Source organism: Argopecten irradians, chromosome 10 (genome assembly GCF_041381155.1).
Source record: "Argopecten irradians isolate NY chromosome 10, Ai_NY, whole genome shotgun sequence".
Taxonomy (NCBI): domain Eukaryota; kingdom Metazoa; phylum Mollusca; class Bivalvia; order Pectinida; family Pectinidae; genus Argopecten; species Argopecten irradians.
In genome coordinates this window covers 20334189-20354152 of record NC_091143.1, presented here as the reverse complement: position 1 = coordinate 20354152, position 19964 = coordinate 20334189, and the positions used below count along the sequence as shown (strand labels likewise).

Genomic DNA, 19964 nt, shown 5'->3' with positions numbered 1-19964 from the left:
GTCTTAAATTTACAGAATTTGTACCAAAATTCCTGATTTTGTGAAAAACCAAACAAAATTTAGGTTGTTATTTGTTTGCTTGAGGACAAAACCGACAAAAAGTTTTTGAGTAGGCATCAATTTTATAGGGTTGCGGTCAGGTTAACGGAAACACAAATATTTTTTTGTATGGCCTTATCACTGTGCCAGATGGCAAAACAATGAAACGAATCTTCACTGTTAACATAGTTTACACAGGAAATCTTGCAATGAAATACATTTTTTTAGACAATTATATTTTAAACATCTCCTCTGATTCCACCTGTCTGATCAAGCCCAAACTCACACAAGATCTTTCACTTATCAATGTGACCAATTCTTGTTAATATGGTGTTGATTCAAATTCAAATATGGCAGCAATGATGTCACTTCCAGTTTAACCTAGACAGCCATAACTCATTTTGTTATATGTTATGTAGAATAGTATATGAAGAAACTTTGTAATTGTACATTTTTCTCTAAAATGTCAACTTCCGGTCTATCATCGACTCATAATGCAAATTCGCCGTTTTCTGTGAAAATCACGAATACATCTTCTTGTCAAGTTCTTCATGGCATAGAGGCTTGATATTGTCCATGAAGTATGCTTTGGTAGTTGATTATCAATTTTGAAAAAATAAACGACCGTCTTGACCTTCATCCAAAGGTCAAAGAGTACTTGTAATTTTAGAGCTATGAAAGGTTTAAAATTGAAAATTCAGCTCATTGAGACCGCTGTAGCAACCACATAGCCAATTCCTTTGATTTTTGGTTATGTTATGTAGAATCAAAAGTGAAACAATTAACGTCACTACCACTTTTCTGTAAAACTTGAATTTTCGGTTGCAAATAAGGTTCGAAGTTCAAAAGTGCCATTTTTAAACAAAATCATTAATAAATCTTCTCAAATTCTAGAAGGCCTACAGACCTAATATTTAGCAAGTAGCATGCTGACATAAATGCCTACCAAGTTTGTTAATATGATTGACCTTCATCGATATTCAAGGTCACAGGCGCCAAAAAACCTAAAATCTTCAAATGACTCCTGCTGTTCTGCAAGGCCTAGATACCTAATATAGACATGAAATAAATGGCTACCAAGTTAGTAAATATGAAAGACCTTGACCTTCATTCAAGGTCACAGCGGCTAACAATCTGAAAATCTTCAAATTACTTCTTGTGAAGTTCTGAAATGGCAAAGACCTGGAATTAGACGAGTAGGACGTTGAGATGAAGCGCTACCGAGTTTGTTAATATAAATGACCTTGACCAGAGTTAATTTACCTTTTAGGTGAAAAGCCCGTGAAATTGTCCTGGTGACAATTTCTAGTTGTATATTTTATTGTTTTTAAGAAACTTTTAATTTTTGTTTCGCAAAGGTAGTGGGCCTTTAATATAGTGTTAAAATGCTAGCAAAACTACTCTTCTTCAAGAAAAATAGCTCTTGCAACATGTTCTTGGCATGAATAACGAAAAAATGTTAAAACACGTGTTAATCCATGATTTCCGATGTATTACCCACAAAATAGTCTATAGATCTAGTTGGCTTTGTTTTTTGTCGAATATAGACAGGTTATGGATTTTTAAAAAAAGTTCCTGTTTTGAAAAATATAGGTATAAATCAAGGACGTGTATGAGAAATCCTTGTATAAATAAATCAGAATAGGTAGAAAATGTTTCATAAATACAAAGGTTAATTTTTTATCGGGGTGTTACAGGACTGGTCCCTTCTTACGCAATTTCCGCCATTTTGACAGTGCATCCATGGTCTTTGACTCGTTGCCGTAAACAAACCAACACGTGAACTTAATTTTAATTTTGCTGAAAATATTCGCCACAAGTCTGTCCTAAGTTAGAATAACACAAACTTCAATAATTGCTTATTATCCAAAAATACCCTGCCGTGATCGGAATGAAGACAGTGTATAAATTAAGTTCAGTTAGGATCGACATGAAATCTGACCTAGGTCTCTATATGATTGACACAAATGTAGGTAGCCCCCATAAGAAAATTTACAAACCTGCAGCATCTGCATCAAAAGATCAAGCTTCTACGCCTCGTGTCATTTGGCGGCAGACACATGACAGAAAATAACCCCGGTAAAAAGTTCCGAATCGGAGTCGCAAAGACGCTTACATCACTCATACATACAATGAAACAGTACAATCATACAATGAGAAAGTATAACCATACAATGGAAAAGTATTATCATATAAAGTATATATGCAATAAAATAATGATGTTTGTAAATAATGTAAAGTAGAATCATACAATGGTAAAACCAAATAAAATAAAGATGAAATCAAATAATATAACGATAAATGAAAATAATACAATGATAACACCAAATAAAACAATGATAGATGCAAATCAAATATACATGTCACCAAATCAAATAATGGTGAAATCGATTGATATAATGGTAACAGAAAATAATACCATGACAAATGAAAATGAAACAATGGTTGAAGTAAATGATACATTGGTCAAATCAAATCAAATATAGATAAAATAATACCAAATATTGATAAGATCAAATCATATAATGATACAACCAAATCATATAATGATACAACCATATCATATAATGAAAATACCAATTCATATAAGTATATTTGAACCATACGAGACAGCTATGGCGTTCCATACGTGCACATTGAACGTATATTTACTCATTGATGTATTTCCTCGGTAATACTAAAATAATTTTTATAATTTGATTAGAGAAATAGAAATATGCAAGTATTTGCAATGGTAAAGAAGATGATAAAATAGAAATTAATTTTACGACTAAAAATTTCTCGTCATACATCAACACAAGTTTATTGTATGGTACATTTTTATAGAGTTTCTTGTGTCACGAATCTCGTGTATCATAGAATAGAAACAGTTAATGTTTCACTTTTATAAGAAAATTTTATTTCAGCTTGAAGCAAGAAACTGGACTGATTTTTCAGATTATACTCTTACTATTTAATTAGTATTTGGTAAAGATGAAATCGAGTAGTTTTTCATCAAATACCTAGCACGAGTCTTATTTGCGAGTCAAGAGTCGTCAAAACACCAATTTTTCAGCAAGAAATATTGTTCGATTTATAAGTACATAAAACTGAGGCTGTCATATAAGAGGGATTTGAAAATTGAAATAGTATAACTTTCGTTTAACGGACTGCCTGCAGCTGTCCTACACCTAAACGGGACATAAGTTTGATATCTATATGTCAAAGTTAAAGTGACCTGTTAACACATTTCTATAGGATAACAAGAAATATCATAATTTCTTTTTCTCTATACCATGAAAGTAAACGTTATTACTCGCACTAGTTATAGAAAAGTGGGTGTACATTTTAGATTGAAAGCCCTACTAAAGTCCCAGTGGTACTTGTTTAAATGTTTTATAATCCCCGGCCAGTTACATGTAACATGAAATCCCGGGGAAGAACAGAAAATGTTTGTAAAATGTGTATCAAATAGTTGTTAGAGGTTAAAGTTGGAAATTATTTTATTATTAATATTAAATACGCTAAACCTGTCTATATTATTAGGTTTTTGTTGGGTTTTTTTAATGTGTATAGAGCAACAAAGTTTTTTTTCTTGATATACAGTAAAGGGGGGGGGGGAACTAATAATGGAAGATTAAATAGCAAACTAATGATAACTGATATAGGATTGTATGATGGTCTATTCTCTATTTTATGGAGTTGTGTAATATAAAGGTCAGGCAAGGATTTATAAGAGTCTCATATACGTCCTTGGGTCAGGTAACAGGTTTTTTTGTTCTATAGAACTGTTATATTGTGTGACCGAACGATTTACTATGTAAAGTTAATTATGCGTCGTGGCATAACAGAGTTGGACAATATATCGATAACCCTAAATAGGTTTTCGGCTCACCTGTATCTATTACAAACAGATATATTTTCATATGTCCATTCATCCTTGATAATCCAGGGGTTCCGATATCTACACCTCTGGATTATCTCAGTAAAACTGAAGGTAGCACAGGGTCAATCACAGGCCTGCAAAAATATTTCGTTGGAGACTACAAAGAGAGTGCGACGCCCTACTTCAAAGCCACACAGACAACCATAGTGTACCGTTACACGGCTCTTTTGATGTTCATCATATGACTAAATTACCTGGTTCTGTTGTCTCCAGTTTTACTCAGAGATAGTCCAGGGGTGTAGAAATTGGATGTGATAGAAACCCCTGGAGTATCGAAGATGATGTCCATTATGGACACCAGAAAGTCTGACTTTGAATAGTGGTATCAGGCTGACAGAATTTTGTCTTTCATCAAAAAGGCATTAATTATAAAAGGCGACTTAATTGTGGATGTTATCTATTTCTCTTTGTTACCATCCAGATACCCCATGCAGGTAGGGCGTTAGAATTAGGGCTTTGTTTTGTTCTGTGTTTTAGTCTTCTGCACATAAAGTTGTAGACAAAGGGTCTCCGAAATGGTCAGAGATATGCCAATGAACATGTCACAATATTGTAGGGCATGAGTTGAAGGTGTGACAGCAACATTTTATATTGGTCAAAATTCAATATTACCGCTACATATATGTCTTCACTTCGGGTAATATCTTGTTAATGGCTTGGCGAATTTCTTTCTGTTTTAGTTATGTTACATAAACATGTATGTAGAATCATAAATAGAGCAAATAACTATGTAACAGTTTTCTCTGAAACATCACCTTCCGGATCGAAATAAGGGTCAAAGTTCAAAAGAGCAATTTTTCGAGAGAAAAAAATCATTAAAAACTATCTTCTTCTCAAGTTCTATAAGGCAACTAATTTTAGATCCAGCATGCTGTCGTAAACAGCTACCACATTTGATAATATGAATGACCTTGACCTTGATTCAAGGTCATATGGGCCAAAAATTTTAAAATCTCCAGATGACCTCTTGTGAAGTTCTAGAAGGCCTAGAAGCTTAATATCAGACTTGTAGCATGCCTACCAAGTTTGTTAACTTGATTGACCTCGACCTATATTCAAGGTCACAGGGCAGAAAAACCTGAAGGCCTACAGACCTAATATAAGGTATGTACATGTATCATGCTAACATAAATGGCTATCAAATTTGTAAATATGAATGACATTGATTTTCATTGAAGGTCACATTGACCAAAAATCCTAAAATATTCATATGACTTCTTGTGAAGTTCTAGAAGTTAGAAATTAGAACTGTAGAATGTTCAGATAAAGAGCTACTAAGTTTGTTCACATGAATGACCTTGACCGAAATTCCTTGTTGGTGAAAAGCCCGTCAAATTGTCCAGTGACTAAATTTAGGATTTTATCTTTCTCTTCTCCTTCACCGACTTTATCCTTCCCAACGTTTCCCTTAAAACTGCCACACTTTTGGCCTTCTTTATATTGAGCGCAGTTTCCAAAAACATGCATCACACACTTTATACATGAGCACGTTATGGGAGGCTGTCCTTACATGACCCTGACGTTAACAGTATCTACTTAAATACAGAAAATAGGCCAGATTTGATTACTAAAGTCTAAACAATAAGTATAGCAATAGTTTGACCAATAACAACTTTCTTTATTTTTCAAATAATAAGACTGACACACCAATACATGGTTATAATATTCAACAATTTTCTAAATGGGACAATTTGCAGAAAAAAATCTTTACTTTTATATTAACTTCATGACAACTTGGTCTATCTAAAATAGGATTTATTTCTAATAGTCAGTGTTCAAACTAACTAACTAAATATTGTTTTTACTGAAAAAAATTCATGTTGGAATATTTTTTGAAGAAATGTTCGGGGATAAAAGACTAACATAATCTGCAGGTAAAAACAAAATATTTATGCCAGGCTATTCATAACAATGGTACTTCTGAATTAAACAAGTAATATTTACAAACATGGAAAATCATGATAATGACGGTATGAAGTACAATGTGTTTTGATATATTATCTTTTAAATATCAGAAATGTGTCCATACTTTACTTAAACCGAAATTTACATGATCGATGTACTTACATGATCGATGTACATGTATTAAGTATTTTTCTTTTTGTGTATCTTATACAATATACAAAACGATGTACCAGAAATTATAAAAAGTTTGAGGTAAATGATTTACTTATATGTAAGCGAAACATTATCTTATTAAGATTCCATATTCATAATCTAAATACAGCAATACTTACATCATCTATCCCCCCTCTCAAAACAAAAAGAAAGAAAAAACAGAAGGAGACTAGAAAAGTACGTAGTTAAGAACAACACATTTTGATAAATGATTACGAATGTCCTTTATATTGTTTACAAAGATACTATTTCCCACCAAATTATCTTGTTTCGTTTCCAACATACAACAGTTCACAGGTTGGTATACAACACTCATGTAGAATTTCTTTCTTTCCAAGAAAATCAAAACCTCCCTTCATGACTAGCCATGATCAGTCGTCCCTAATGAAGAATACGCTGACACTAGATTTCCTTTTGTGTATTTATGATATGGCGTTTGTTTCCATCCTTTACTGACACACCCTTTCCTTATTGGTTGATCTGGTTATTGAGCTGCCTCAGAATGCTCAGAACAACTTCTCTCAGTGACTGCAACGATACAAAGGAAAATATGAAAGAAATAAGAAATGTGTTTAATAATGACTATTCTAACAAACTACTCCTCCAACACTGAACATTGATAGCCTAAGGAGATCTAACACACAGGATACATGAAAATAAATCAGAAAGAAGCAATATGAATGGAATTTGAATATTTACAAAGCAAAGAAAGATAACTCTTCTGATAAAATGTGACAACGCCAGATCTGTATACTTTGTGTCCTGATCTATACACAGGTACCACATGTCAGTTTTAGTAGTGATGCAATTAATGAATGGAGCATGAGACCAGCTGGAGTCTCAGCAATGTATCCAAAGTTTAGTTTACAGATATCCTTATCATAATCAGTCCTCATTTCCTCCCTGTTATACAAACATGTCCAGAAGATCTTATAACACTGTGACATTTGAATTAGATATTTTAAAAAATACCTTCAGGTCAGCCCACTTAGACCACTAGTCAGTTTGTTTCTTATTGGACTTTATTTAGATGACCTTGGACACGATTTAAGTTTTTTGAAGTGTTACATTGTGCTACACCTCCAACATTGTCAGAGTAGGTCAGTGACTTACCTGAGGTTTGCAGTACTCTTCCAGCCAGCTGAAGGCACATGCAGACAACTCAGCAAAGTTGGCCACCGAGATGGTAGCGTTAAACGACTGGAATAGCGTGTCCATGATACCTTGGAACTGTGGAGAGAAACAGATTCAGGAATCAAATGATGTTATACTCTCAATATAACACTGTCCTTATTATGTACTGCTTTCAGTGTTAGCATTTCCTCTCACAGACATGTATTTTTCCAAATACTAGGTAGTTATGAATTATTGACTTAGTAAATAATAATGAATTACACATTATATATTAAATAAATCTGTCTCCCTTTTATTTGCACATGCATCAACATTGGTTGAATATTATAATGAAATGGTCCTTTAGGCTACAGACAACAAGAACAGAAGCAACTTGATCCAAAATGATAATGGATACCTTTGTCTGATGTAATAAGTTAAACATAACTACTAGATGTTATAGTTACCAAATGTGAATACCCTAACTTATACAATTGCTTATAACATAAAATAATTTAGTATATTTAACATATAATTTATTTGTTTTTTTAACCACATTAATTTTATCTTTGTAATCTATTATAAATTAAAATAAATATCTGCATACCACTTGAAATTTGACCTCATCTGAAACCAAGTTCTGTCCATGAACTGGGGTGTTTTGGTGGGTTTTTACTATATGCTCATAGTTTCTGAAATGAAAATGTAAATACCACTACATGTACATAATTACAAAGCAGAAAAATGTTCACTTAACTTTTTACATTACATATTTTTTGGCCACTTATCATTCTACATATTTTTAGATTTTATTTTCCTCTCTGCCTTTGGTGGTGATCTATAGACCTTTCTCAAATTATATGCATGCCTGACATTCCTAATTCAGAGAGAGGCTTAGTGAGAATGGGCCCTGTAGCAACGTATATACAATTAATGCAACATATTTTTACAAAACAAACCACATTGCCGTTCAATATCATGAAAATAGGTTTAATTGCTCATTTTCATCAAATTTTAGTGTAAAAGAAGTTTGATTATCACATAGGCAGAGAAATGGGTGCATAACGTTGAAGATCAATGTAGATTCATCTGTGTAACATTACATTATATATTTTTACCATCAATTATTTATCTGTTTACATGTGTAGTTTGTTTCCACACATTTAAGCACAAGCGTGGAGAATTCCCATACACATGTTTTACATAAATGGAACAAATATAAAATTAAGTGCTTGACCGTAATTTTCTAAGTGAACGTGCCGGTTGATATATACATGCATAACCTTTTGCTAAAAATGAAACAACACTTTTTGTGCATTATCACGAGGACACTAATTTTAGAGCTGATAAAAGCTGATATATTTAAGTGTCAATTATTAGGTGATTTAGGTGATTTTGAAAACGATCTCTATGTTTCAGGAAATTTCTTAATATTTCTTTGTTAATAGTCCCTCTAGAATTGTCAAATACTTAAAAAATGACCAACACATATTTCACTTAAAATGATCCTTGCAGCATTCTCAATATATAAAGTACAATGTACTTTTATTTTGTGATATATAAAAATGAGGAAATTAGGACAACACATATATACAGGGAAGCCTATCTAAACCCAAAAATGCAATGAGAAAATGGGCTTTGTAGCCAAATGGTCACAACAAAAGGTCATGTAATGTAAAATTGACCATTTTGTTTGCGCCATAAAGAAATTGGTTTTATTAAGAAGATGGTCGTTATACAGAGATAGTCATTAAGGAATGCTTTACTCTAATTACAAATATCATTTGTTTGCAATATCGTGAACATAATTGGTGTTTGTGATTGTTAACATGTCATAGACAAAGGGTGATTATTGGAGTAAATAAGGATTGGTAAAGGGGACAGATGAAATTTGTGATAACAACTTAATTTATGTATACCTTAATAGGGAAATTAATGGCAAAATGTGATCAGAGGGGACAGCTGTTAAATATAAACAGACTGGGACCCAAATACTGGCCTAAAGGGAATGAGGGGGAAGGCAACTTGAGACTCTGATAATGAAGGTTAGGAATGGTATTTATGTTATTTAATTGTTTGGTTCATGTCCCTTGTTTATTTGGCACCATACATGTATAATATATAGCCTTATTCCAGTTTAGGCAACGAGTACCAATACTGTAATTTAGCTTGGCCTCAATAAAGGAAATCATTGACATGAATACCTGCATTTTCTTTCCTATTGGCTCTGGGATATTTTATACATGTTTATGCCATAATTCAGTCACTGATGCGATCAAATTGATTCATGGACCCCTATGGGAATATAATGTGAACTTAGATTTGTTTTTTCCATCTAATGATAAGGTAAGTAAAATTATTACAACACATTATACTATTACTGCACATGTATTACTACCACTGCTATGCTCACTAAGCCTTGTTTTTGGTTCAAAGATGAATATTCATGAGCTAATATTAAGAAAGGTCTATTGAAATTCTCTAAATGAGATGAATAACAAGATTTTTTTTCAACATTGTTCTTCCAAACCTTTTCTTTCTCCCACCTCCCAGATTTTCCCAACAATATAAACATCAATTAATCAACTTCAAAGGAAGAAACCACGTTTTGTATCTCCATCTTAATTTGATGGAATGTGAAATGCAAGATAAAAAAGAGGTAAATTTTGTAACCGGTAAATTGAAATCATCGTTTTGAAGTATAAAATATAATTATAATGATGTAGTATATTGTATAAAAATTTGAAACAGGAATACAATGTTTCAGTGTAAACATACGCTTTCATGATCTTGAGTGCCATGACTTCTTTCCTGAGAGAGTCTAGCTCATCCTCTTGTTTAGTCTTCTGATGAGCGAGGAACTGGATGTAGTCGATGGATCGCTGGAGGACCGTAGCTTTGCTGAGTTTCTGTGATCCTATACTGTCAGCCTGCTGACAAGTAGGCACAATGCTCTGAAGCTCATCATAGCCTTTCTGAAAATATAATCAAAACAGAACTTGTCATTGGCTCAGCTTTTCTGAAAACAAAATGAACACAAAATATGTCATAGCCTTTCTGAAAATATATGTAACCTGGTGAATACTAGCCACAATATAACCGCTAAACTAGAGAGAACTTCTCTTTAGCTAAATCAGTTGAGCGTCAGACTATAGCTAGTAACCCAGAGGTCCCAAGTTCGAATCCTGGCAGAGGCAGTGATTATGTTTATATCAAATCATGTTACATTTTTAACAGCAAAGGTCATTTAAAGCCAATCTAGGGTTTGGTATAGGACCAAAGAAAGCTAGAGAACTCTGAGAAAAACATACACCAGCCATCAACAGGCTAGCTAGGCAGTGCCTGGCAAATTAAATGCATCAAAAGATCAAGTTGATCTCTGGCAAAAGTGTCAGAAATCAGTAATTTTATTTTGCTTTAAGTAATACATGTAAGTACTTATTGGAAGAATGGAAATTGGAAAAGAAGTTTTTTATCTTCAGGATTTCTCCTTGAAACTAATTGGGATCCACAGGAACTTACCTTAATTTGGTCCCTGCGTTTTTGCTCAGCATGAGTATGTGCCTCCCTCCTACGGTCTTTGTAACTCAGGGTCGGCTTATTCTCATCACTGTCCTCATCATCTGAAACAACAGTTCATCAGTAAAAAAAAAACTTTAAATATTTTAATATGGTACTGTGCACATTAATGTCAGTTCACACTGGCCTGTAATTCTTATATTCTGTAAGTAACCAAACGTTAGGTCATCTGCAACTACAACTATATATATAGCTACTAGTATGATTATTACATTTCTGACTAAAATATATAATAAATACAGACATTTACTGCAGTTATACATTACATAACGTATAGTGACTGAAGATCTTTGTGTTAAACATATTGGAGATATATATATACAGACCTCTATCTCAAATCAAACAGTGCTATTTGAATTCCAAATCAGAAGCGCTAGCGTAGCAATAAATACACATGATATGGAATTACATAACATTTATTATGAACCTGAGCAGGGATCAATCTAGCTATGATTTACTACTGTTTATGGGTAGTTTCCCCTCAAGGAATGAATTTCCCTCTGGCCTAAAATTCCCCTGAAGTTTAAAAAAATATACCCTCTTTGAAGCTAAAAAATGACCGTTTTTGTAACACAATTTCCCCTGTGACTTATTTTTCATTATTTTTGAAGACTTTTGTTTGCAAATTTCTTCATATTTGTTATACAGCTACTGCATATTTTATGATAACCTCAAACTTTTAATTATATTGAGCTTAAAATCTTGCTTTAGAAAATCTTTAAAAAAAATCAGTTATTTTACAGTACTTTTTTGTCAAAATGAATATAATTTTGGACTGAAATAAGAAAACTCAAATTCTCCAATATTCCTTCAAACTTTTCCCCCTATTTTGAAAAAGGGTAGTTTCCCCCAAACCCTATTTTATCCCTGCTGAGTTATGATTAGATGAAACATATAATGCTTTAGTATAATACGCAATTAGCTACGAGTTTATATTTAAATGAAAGACAAATGCTTACCTGGTTTCCCCCAACATAACTTATATATGATATGTATATATATATAATTATATAATTATATAATTACAATGCCAAGTTTACATCAGTTAGAAATAAGCTTAGATTACATGTAGATTGTGAGGCTAACAATGCAATGTGTACCATAGTAATGAGTTGATGAAGCTGACAATGCTACATTTACCTGAGTTATGTTCTGATGAAGCTGGTATTTCTATATTTACCTGAGTTATAACTCTATATATATACTCTGTATACCAATAATCCCCTGTGAATCAAATCCATGGTTTATATAAGGCTGAATAAAGTCTATTTCAGTTTTTCACTGCAAGAAACTGGGATGAAGAAAAAATATTAAAAAAAAAAAAAAAATCCATCCATTTTTAAAGGGTGTTACCAGAAACAAGAATATTTTTTATTTGGCCAGATCATGAGTTATGACCTGCTGAAGCTGGTAATGATACATTTACCGGAATGATGACCTCATGAAGCCGGTAATGATACATTTACCTGAGTTATGACCTAGCTGATGAAGCTGACAATGCTGTGTAACTTTACTTGATTTATGGCCTGATGAAGCAATTCTTTTATTACCTTGAGTCTTTCGGCTCATCGGTTTAAAATAAACATATATACAAATACAATACACAAAAACCACATTCACATCCATGCTCTCGCCATACTTACATACACACTGACACACAAACAACCCTCGTAAGTATACATAAGGCTAGTGTAGAGGAATTATGCTAATATTTCATTATATAACTTATAAAATGTTATCTTTTTGTTCTCTGTTTCTAAAAGTTGAATTAATTTGTACATACTCGGTCTAATGAAATAATATTTCTTAATAAAACGCTTTCTTAAAGCTAAATAACATTCACATTTAAAAAAAATTTTAACCCATTTTTAAAGGGTGTTACCGGAAACAAGAATATTTTTTATTTGGCCTGATCATGATCATGAGTTATGACCTGCTGAAGCTGGTAATGATATATTTACCTGAATTATGACCTCATAAAGCTGGTAATGATACATTTACCTGAGTTATGACCTAGCTGATGAAGCTGATGATGCAGTGTTACTTTACCTGATTTATGGCCTGATGAAGCTGACAATGTGACATTTACCTGAGCTATAGGCTGGTGAAGATGACAATGCAATGTTTACCTGAGTTGTGACTTAGATGAAGCTGACAATGGGACATTTACCTGAGCTATGACCTAGCTAATGAGGCTGATAATGCTATATGCTTATATTTTTTAATTACCTGAGTTATGAGCTGACGAAGCCGACGAGGCACATCCTGTGGGTATAGAACCAGTACTGCTTGTTCTAGAGAAGGAGAATTGTTTGCCAACAGTGGGACTAGTCTCTAACTTTACATCCTCTGAGGATTACAGAAAAAAACAACTTTACAATGGTTATACATATGTAATTTTAGTTGCAATGTATGTGTAATTGCATCATGCATGAACTGTCCTCCAACAAGGTTAGAGGTATATCAGGACGAGACACTTTTGGTAATTGCGTCGTGTCTAACATTGATTATTAGAAGTTTCTCAATACCGACGTCTAATATTAAAATTGGATTATAGCATGAACTGCTACACACTTATAATAAGATTTTTAATAAGGACTAGTACTGAACATATATGATCACGTTACATTGTCAGGGATAATATTTTGCACATGTAGTGTGCACCACTAAAACTATACATAATCTATTATCTGGCATTATCTGCATCCTTATAGACAACTGATAATATAATCTGATATAATGTCTCTTAAGCAATTTTACATTTATCAGCATGATACTATATATGTACATGTCGCTACAGGTAGCTATAGGTTCCTGAACATTACACCAAAATGCAATCTACTAAATTACTAATTCAAGTTTGCCTTGGACATTTCTACAGTTCCAATGAGCTACATGAAGTTCTATTTTTGGAACTTGATCACAAGTGTTTCACACTCGATAAACGTGATCATAAATCAACAAGAATTAATGATTATTTCACAACATATTCTGGCTGAAGATATCAAATAGTAATCTTAAACAGTTGAGCGTAGAAAAAATATAGGAAATCAAAAAGATAAATGGCATATTTACCTGAAAATGACCTGTCCATTTTCAGAGGTTGTTTATCAACAAGGTAAGATTTTCCTTCACTTAATCTTATGCATGTGAACGTTTGAATTTAGTAGTCCTAGACACATATGTTTCCCAAGCGTTTTATTGACATTGACAACTCTGTTTATGTTGAGTGGGCAATTTGGAGGTGCTCATGATCAATGTGCGTGTACAGCATGTAGGTTAGGCCTAGCTATAGACTTTTTAGGTAATGTACGATCCTATATATGGTACACTACTTTGACGAGATACATAGAATTGAAGCAGTGTAAAGTTTGACCAGCTTTTACCACGTCGGGGAAAACCACCAACTTGTTTGAATTTAGTTCTTACAATCTACATTGAACATCAGTCAAGTCAGTTATACACATAAAACTCATATCATTCATAATATACATACATACTCAAGCATAAAATTTGCATGTGCCTAACCTGCCTAAGCAAGTTTAGCACTATTCATAACGAGAACATTTAAAATGTTACATTTCAAAAATAAACGAAAACAAAGCCAATTTGAACACATTTACTTTTTAACATCGAAGGCCATGTCACTAATAAATAAACGAAAAAATAGTACGACAAAGCCTGCGTAATATTGAAACAATGGAGAGTCAATTGAACACAACTACCCCGGTTTAGGACTTTTAATAAAATAAACTTTTAAATTTAATCAATCGTTCATGTGAAACGGTAAGTTAAATCTTAAGACTCTACAAAATTATCGATTTAAATTTAAAAATTAATTCGGTAAGTGCCTTTAAATTGATGTAATTGTTTAAATTTAATAAGATAATCTTAAACACTAAGAGTGAGATTGCATCACTAAAATAATGATAATCGGAAATATATTAAATTAATATGACTGAAGGCAAAGACCTTAAAGGGCGCAGTCAGATGTTTCAGTAACCATTAATTGTTATTATGCACTGTTAAAAAGTTGAATTTATCGAAATAACGGAGCCGAATGTACTGTTTATTTTTCATATATTCACACTCTATCCTTGTCCCAAAACCCCCATTTGAGAAGGAAATCCACATAAGAGAAGGAAGAAATTTTTATTTCCGTAACAGATATTCTGTTTTTGGTCAGCTGATTATATTGGAAGGTGGTCTATCACTTGAGCACTGAGCTTCTCGCTTGATTATATAATCAGCTGATTTCAAAGCATTGCATTAACGCTGATGGGATTTTTTTGTGTGGGTAAAAAATGGCGGCTGCAAAACTGAAGCTGTCGGTGTGTAGGATTGAATTTTGAAGATTGAGTTTTTTCTTTTATTTTCATGTATGTGTTACCTTATAAGTGCTTCGCACTTCGTGCCCTTTGGGCACGAAGGGCTGCGCCTTTATTATCATCATTTTATTACTTAGGTATTCATAAATGGTATATATGCATTATATGGTAAATAAATCTAAATCACTTTCAAACTACTTTGAAGAATTAAATTTCCATTGGTTGATCATTGACATGTATTTGTGTCTTTCCAAGCAGTTGTAATATACCTAAGTACAAGGTGTGACCTACTGTCAGACTGAAAAGATGATGAGCCCGATCCAGAAGCAAGGTTACCTTGGAGATATTTCATCAAAGTCTACAACAGAGTTAATGGATCTTCTTTCTCGTCAGGACAAAATACTAAGAAAAACGTTGGTATCACAACATTAACAATCTTAGAATAGAAAAATTAATATATACATGTGTATTTGTTCATTACAAACATACATACAAATGTTCATAATAATACAATGAGTAAATAATTGTACATTCTATACAATGTAAAAGTAAAAATGTAAGCTACAATGTACTTGAATGATGACTTAATTATCACAGGCACAAGTAACTAAACAATGAATTAGCAATATTCTTCAGTTTACTGTGTAATGAGGAGTAATATAAATATTATTTAAGTAAAATGAAATTTATAATTATTGCAATAATAAGTTATTTTAGGAGCAATTATGTCAAGTATGTCATTTTAACACTGATATAAGACTTAAGGCTTATGGAGGTGTATCCTGGTAAATGATCACATGTCCGATCAGGCAACACTGAAAATATTCAGGTAAAAATTTGGATGGCTCATTTCTCCAATGTTGGTTCAGGCGGGACTTAAATGACGTAATTAATAAAATGTTAGCAACAAGATACAGTTAATTACTTGAATAGAAATCAGTTAAGCCTCTCCAAATAACACAATTTGAATGAGTAATTATTTATAACTTAAATTGACAATATTGATATTTCAGAAAATTTGTGGAATCTTTACCAGATAAAGGAGCAAAAGTGAGAGCATTTTATGAAAAACTACAGCAGCTGATATTAGAGAGAAATCCAGACATGGACATTAGTGATATAACTTCAGCCGCAAAACCAGTGTCACAGCACCAGGCAGATATTATCACAGATGTTATAGAAAATAAACAAAAACAAAGTGAGACTGACTGTTCTTCACCTGAAACAGTAGAATATGTAACAAATGTTGGAATGGACATGAAAGGAAAAGAACAAAATCAAACAGAAGCTCTCATAACAAATTCTGATATTAATTCCTCACAAAGGAATAACGGTTCTGAGGTGGAAATGGACACTGTCAGTGTCACCACTGAAAGCAATAATCCAATTAATGTTAAAGATTCTAATTTAGAAGAATCGCTTAAAAATATGAAGATTTCTGGGGAAGTGTCTGCGATGGATAGGGTGGAAAGGGAGAAAACTACAAACGCCTATAGCAAGGCACTCCAAAACGCTAGTGAAATTCACATTCCTCTTAAACCAAACAAGTAAGTGTTAGAATTTAAAGAAAATATTGGGAGTAACTGTATGAAGAACAAGATGTGGTAATGGCTCTTTTTGGCCCCTAAATCTACCAAATTTCAAATTAAGTATTTAGAAATTAAGTTGCTGCATTTGAAAAATTGAATATACCCCTGATAAAAACTTAATGATATTTTTGTTGAAATAAAGTATGTTTTTGCTATATAACTATGGTAATTTTGCATAAATTATGCAAATTTGAAAATTTGGTCAATTTTGGCATATTTTTTGATAGTTTTTCTGTTAAAAGCAATAGAGCACAACCTAGAACAAACTTGATATTTTAAGGGAATTAGCAGACACGAAGAATACATCATTTTGAGAAATGTAAAGTTTGTTCTAGAATGCGCTCAATGTTAACTATAGATGGATAACTGCATTAAAAAGGCCAATTTTGATGAAATTTTCACATTTTGCATAATTTATGTATAATAAAAATGGTTGCCATGGCAACTAGAACTGCTATATTACCTAATAGCACTATCAAATATGTCAGGTATGTAGTTAATATTTGAAATGCAAGATTAACATCTTAAGATAACAGACTTTGAAAAATAGTGGATTTGGGGGCCACAGAAGACCCTTATCATACCTAGTCCTTTCTCTCCTATTATATACATAAATAAAATTATGCCGTTTTACATGTACATACTGATATAACTTTTATGTTGGCTTTTCCTACAAATTATAATTGAGTGCCAATGGGCCTCATATCCAGTTAGTTTCTTCTCTAAATAATTACATAACTTGTTATGTCCAATTTTCAATTTGGATATACCAAATATTGCAATCAGTGATAGGAAGTTGTGTTCTTTGACCTAATTGTAACATTTCTGTTCGTAGCAATCTAAAGAAAACTAGAGTTTCTGATCTACCAAGAGAATACAAGTTTAAGTCAAGAGACAAAGACAGAATATCCCCTGTCAGCCCTCAGGTTGTGGAGGAATCAGCTGCCACACCCCCTAATTACAAACACAAGGAAAGTAAACTAATATCTATCAATGAGTCACTGAATCTACAGACAGAACAGAAGGTCAAACAAGAGGTGAGATCACTTAAAGTGATTGATGATTGTAGATCTGACCATTAAAATTTCAAAACTTTGAAATATGAGCATCTTTCAGTGTTAGCTTTGCTATGCATTTTGCTTGTTTGCAGTTGATATAAAAAGATTAATTGTGATATGATATTTCAATTTTCAAAATGAAGCCAATTCGAAACAATATCCTCTTTATAAGTATTTAGCAAAATAAGGAGCAAAATTTCTCAGTTTCTATGATATGTAGAGGGCTACAATGGATGTTTGATAGAATATTATCAAGTCATTTTTAACTGTTTTATATTTATAAGGAGTTACAAGCAAGACATGCAGCAGAGAAACTCTCTCAAAGACTCGGTGTTAAAATGGATGCTTACAATCCGGAGGGAGTGGACATGTCGTATCCTTTGTCTGTACATAAATGTCTTGATCTATTAAATATTGTTTACAAGCTAAGAACAGAGTAACATTGGCATAATTTACACTGAAACAATGTCAGTGTTGAATATTTGATATTTTCATTTTAAGTTACTTTCCCTAAATGTTATAAACAATGGAGGATGATCCCTTAATATTAGCTATAGAGACATTGTGGGATTGAGAATATCAATTTTCTAGAGTATAAGCCACTACTTTTTCCTCTCCTAGTAAATTTGATATGTAATAATGACAATAGTTAGGACATGATGGTTTTCTTTTGTACAATTAGGATGGAAGGAAGTGGAGAATTGTTCTCAAATTTAGTAGGATGATTCCCCAAGCCATCTAGTCAAAATGGCTGCTCTACCAGAGGACATATTGGATTTCAACCATGACAAAAAACTGGGGGGTTGGGGGTTGGGGGTCTTGCTTGGGACTCTGATGTCTTGGTGGGTCAGTAGTAATGCAGCGATTTAGTATGGGAATATGACATGTCTATGTTACAACATCCTGAACAAACGAAACCTGTCTGTTTTGTTAACATGCTGATCTCTTTATATTTTGATAACATCTGTAAGTCACACAGACAGTTTTTGACTCCTTGACACATAATCAGTTACAGGAATCAGGAGGAGGAGGAGGTGGACAGTGACGATGAGCTAGAATGATAGAGTTATCTCCCCCTTGTGCAGGAGGTGGACAGTGACGATGAGCTAGAATGATAGAGTTATCTCCCCTTTGTGATACAAGTTCTTTCACGATATACCTTTAATAGTAATGAACATACCAGACAATAACACTCCAGAATAAATGACTTTTAGCTATTGTTGATTCCTGTTTTGGAGTTTCACTTTTATGGAACTAAGGGAAGGAATTCTCTAGACACTGTCCTTGACAAAACTGTCCAGGTGTGACCGAGGTAGCCTACATGTAATTTATTCATAAGTGTATAACAAGGGTATTGTGATCACCCAAACAATACAAATCTGGACAATAAAAGAAGAGATGTAAACTAATGTGAATAAAATGTGATATTTTGTAAAAAGTTTCACATTGATATAATAGATGATAAATTAGTTGTACCATAAAATATGTTGAATGATGCATGAAATAAAACTTGTGACAAATCTATTGTGACAATGATTTGTGTTTAGTAACAATGCTGTTTACACTACTGTAACAAAATCAGGTCATCTTTTACTTTGTTTTTCTGTGAAAATATCACCCTCCCTTCTACATGTTCATACATGTATATGTATGTTTTGTGACTAAAGTGACGCTACCCAATTTGGAACGCTACCAATAATGGAACACTTTTAAAATATTTCATACAGAATTTTCAGTTTACAATCTAAACTAAAAATAACTCTCCTGAACAAAAATTAAGGTGCTGACTAATAACTGTCACAATTTAAATGTGTCATTTTCTTTCCACTTGCTTATTATCAGCATTTAAAAATATTTTGAAAAGCTGCGGGAAACGACTTCATGCTACAACCCTAAAACACCATATATTTAAAATAAGAAAAACAATTGCTGAACTGAATATTTTTGAAAAACATGACTAGAATATATTAAAAAAATATTTGAACACTCTTTAAATTAATTCAAACATTTTTTATCTTGTCTTGGCATTTATAAATCAAACTTAATTTAGGAGGTGTTCCATTTTGGGTACACAAACCTGCTGAAACACAGGGCTAGATTGGCATGCTGGAAAACTTAGAAATCAATAAATATATGCACTGCTGACAAGTAAGAGTAAAACAAATCTATTTTGTCGGAATGATAAGGAAAAAAATCTGGATTCATGTATCTTGGT

General features: G+C 32.8%; 2 protein-coding genes across 8 annotated transcripts; one reads left to right on the top strand and one right to left on the bottom strand.

Annotated features, from left to right (window-relative positions):
- Positions 1-5561: 5561 nt before the first annotated feature.
- On the bottom strand, positions 5562-13987 carry LOC138333359 (max-like protein X). Its single transcript, XM_069281703.1, has 7 exons — positions 13850-13987; positions 13004-13123; positions 10718-10818; positions 9974-10170; positions 7803-7887; positions 7196-7312; positions 5562-6610 (listed from the first exon to the last, which is right to left on the bottom strand). Exons 1-7 carry the CDS (start codon positions 13866-13868, stop codon positions 6551-6553), a joined length of 699 nt encoding a protein of 232 aa, XP_069137804.1. The 5' UTR covers positions 13869-13987; the 3' UTR covers positions 5562-6550.
- LOC138333358 (DNA-directed RNA polymerase II subunit GRINL1A-like) lies at positions 13976-19641 on the top strand. 7 transcript variants are annotated; one of them, XM_069281695.1, is made up of 7 exons: positions 13976-14078; positions 15361-15515; positions 16116-16649; positions 17527-17728; positions 18034-18122; positions 18759-18783; positions 18835-19640. In XM_069281695.1, exons 2-7 carry the CDS (start codon positions 15409-15411, stop codon positions 18862-18864), a joined length of 987 nt encoding a protein of 328 aa, XP_069137796.1. In that variant the 5' UTR covers positions 13976-14078; positions 15361-15408; the 3' UTR covers positions 18865-19640. The 7 variants fall into 7 exon arrangements, with proteins under 7 accessions (XP_069137796.1, XP_069137802.1, XP_069137801.1 ...); XM_069281701.1 differs by having other exon boundaries at positions 18838-19639; XM_069281697.1 differs by having other exon boundaries at positions 13988-14033; positions 18835-19641.
- The last annotated feature ends 323 nt before the right edge of the window (positions 19642-19964 follow it).

Coding starts and splice junctions, on each gene's coding strand:
- LOC138333359 (XM_069281703.1), bottom strand. Junction 7,313..7,802: donor ATGAGGTCAAATTTCAAGTG/GTATGCAGATAT, acceptor TTCTCTCCACAG/TTCCAAGGTATCATGGACAC. Junction 6,611..7,195: donor AAGAGTACTGCAAACCTCAG/GTAAGTCACTGA, acceptor GTATCGTTGCAG/TCACTGAGAGAAGTTGTTCT.
- LOC138333358 (XM_069281697.1), top strand. CDS start 15,409: ATGATGAGCCCGATCCAGAAGCAAGGTTACCTTGGAGATATTTCATCA. Junction 18,123..18,758: donor CCGGAGGGAGTGGACATGTC/GTATCCTTTGTC, acceptor ACACATAATCAG/TTACAGGAATCAGGAGGAGG. Junction 18,784..18,834: donor GGAATCAGGAGGAGGAGGAG/GTGGACAGTGAC, acceptor CCCCTTGTGCAG/GAGGTGGACAGTGACGATGA.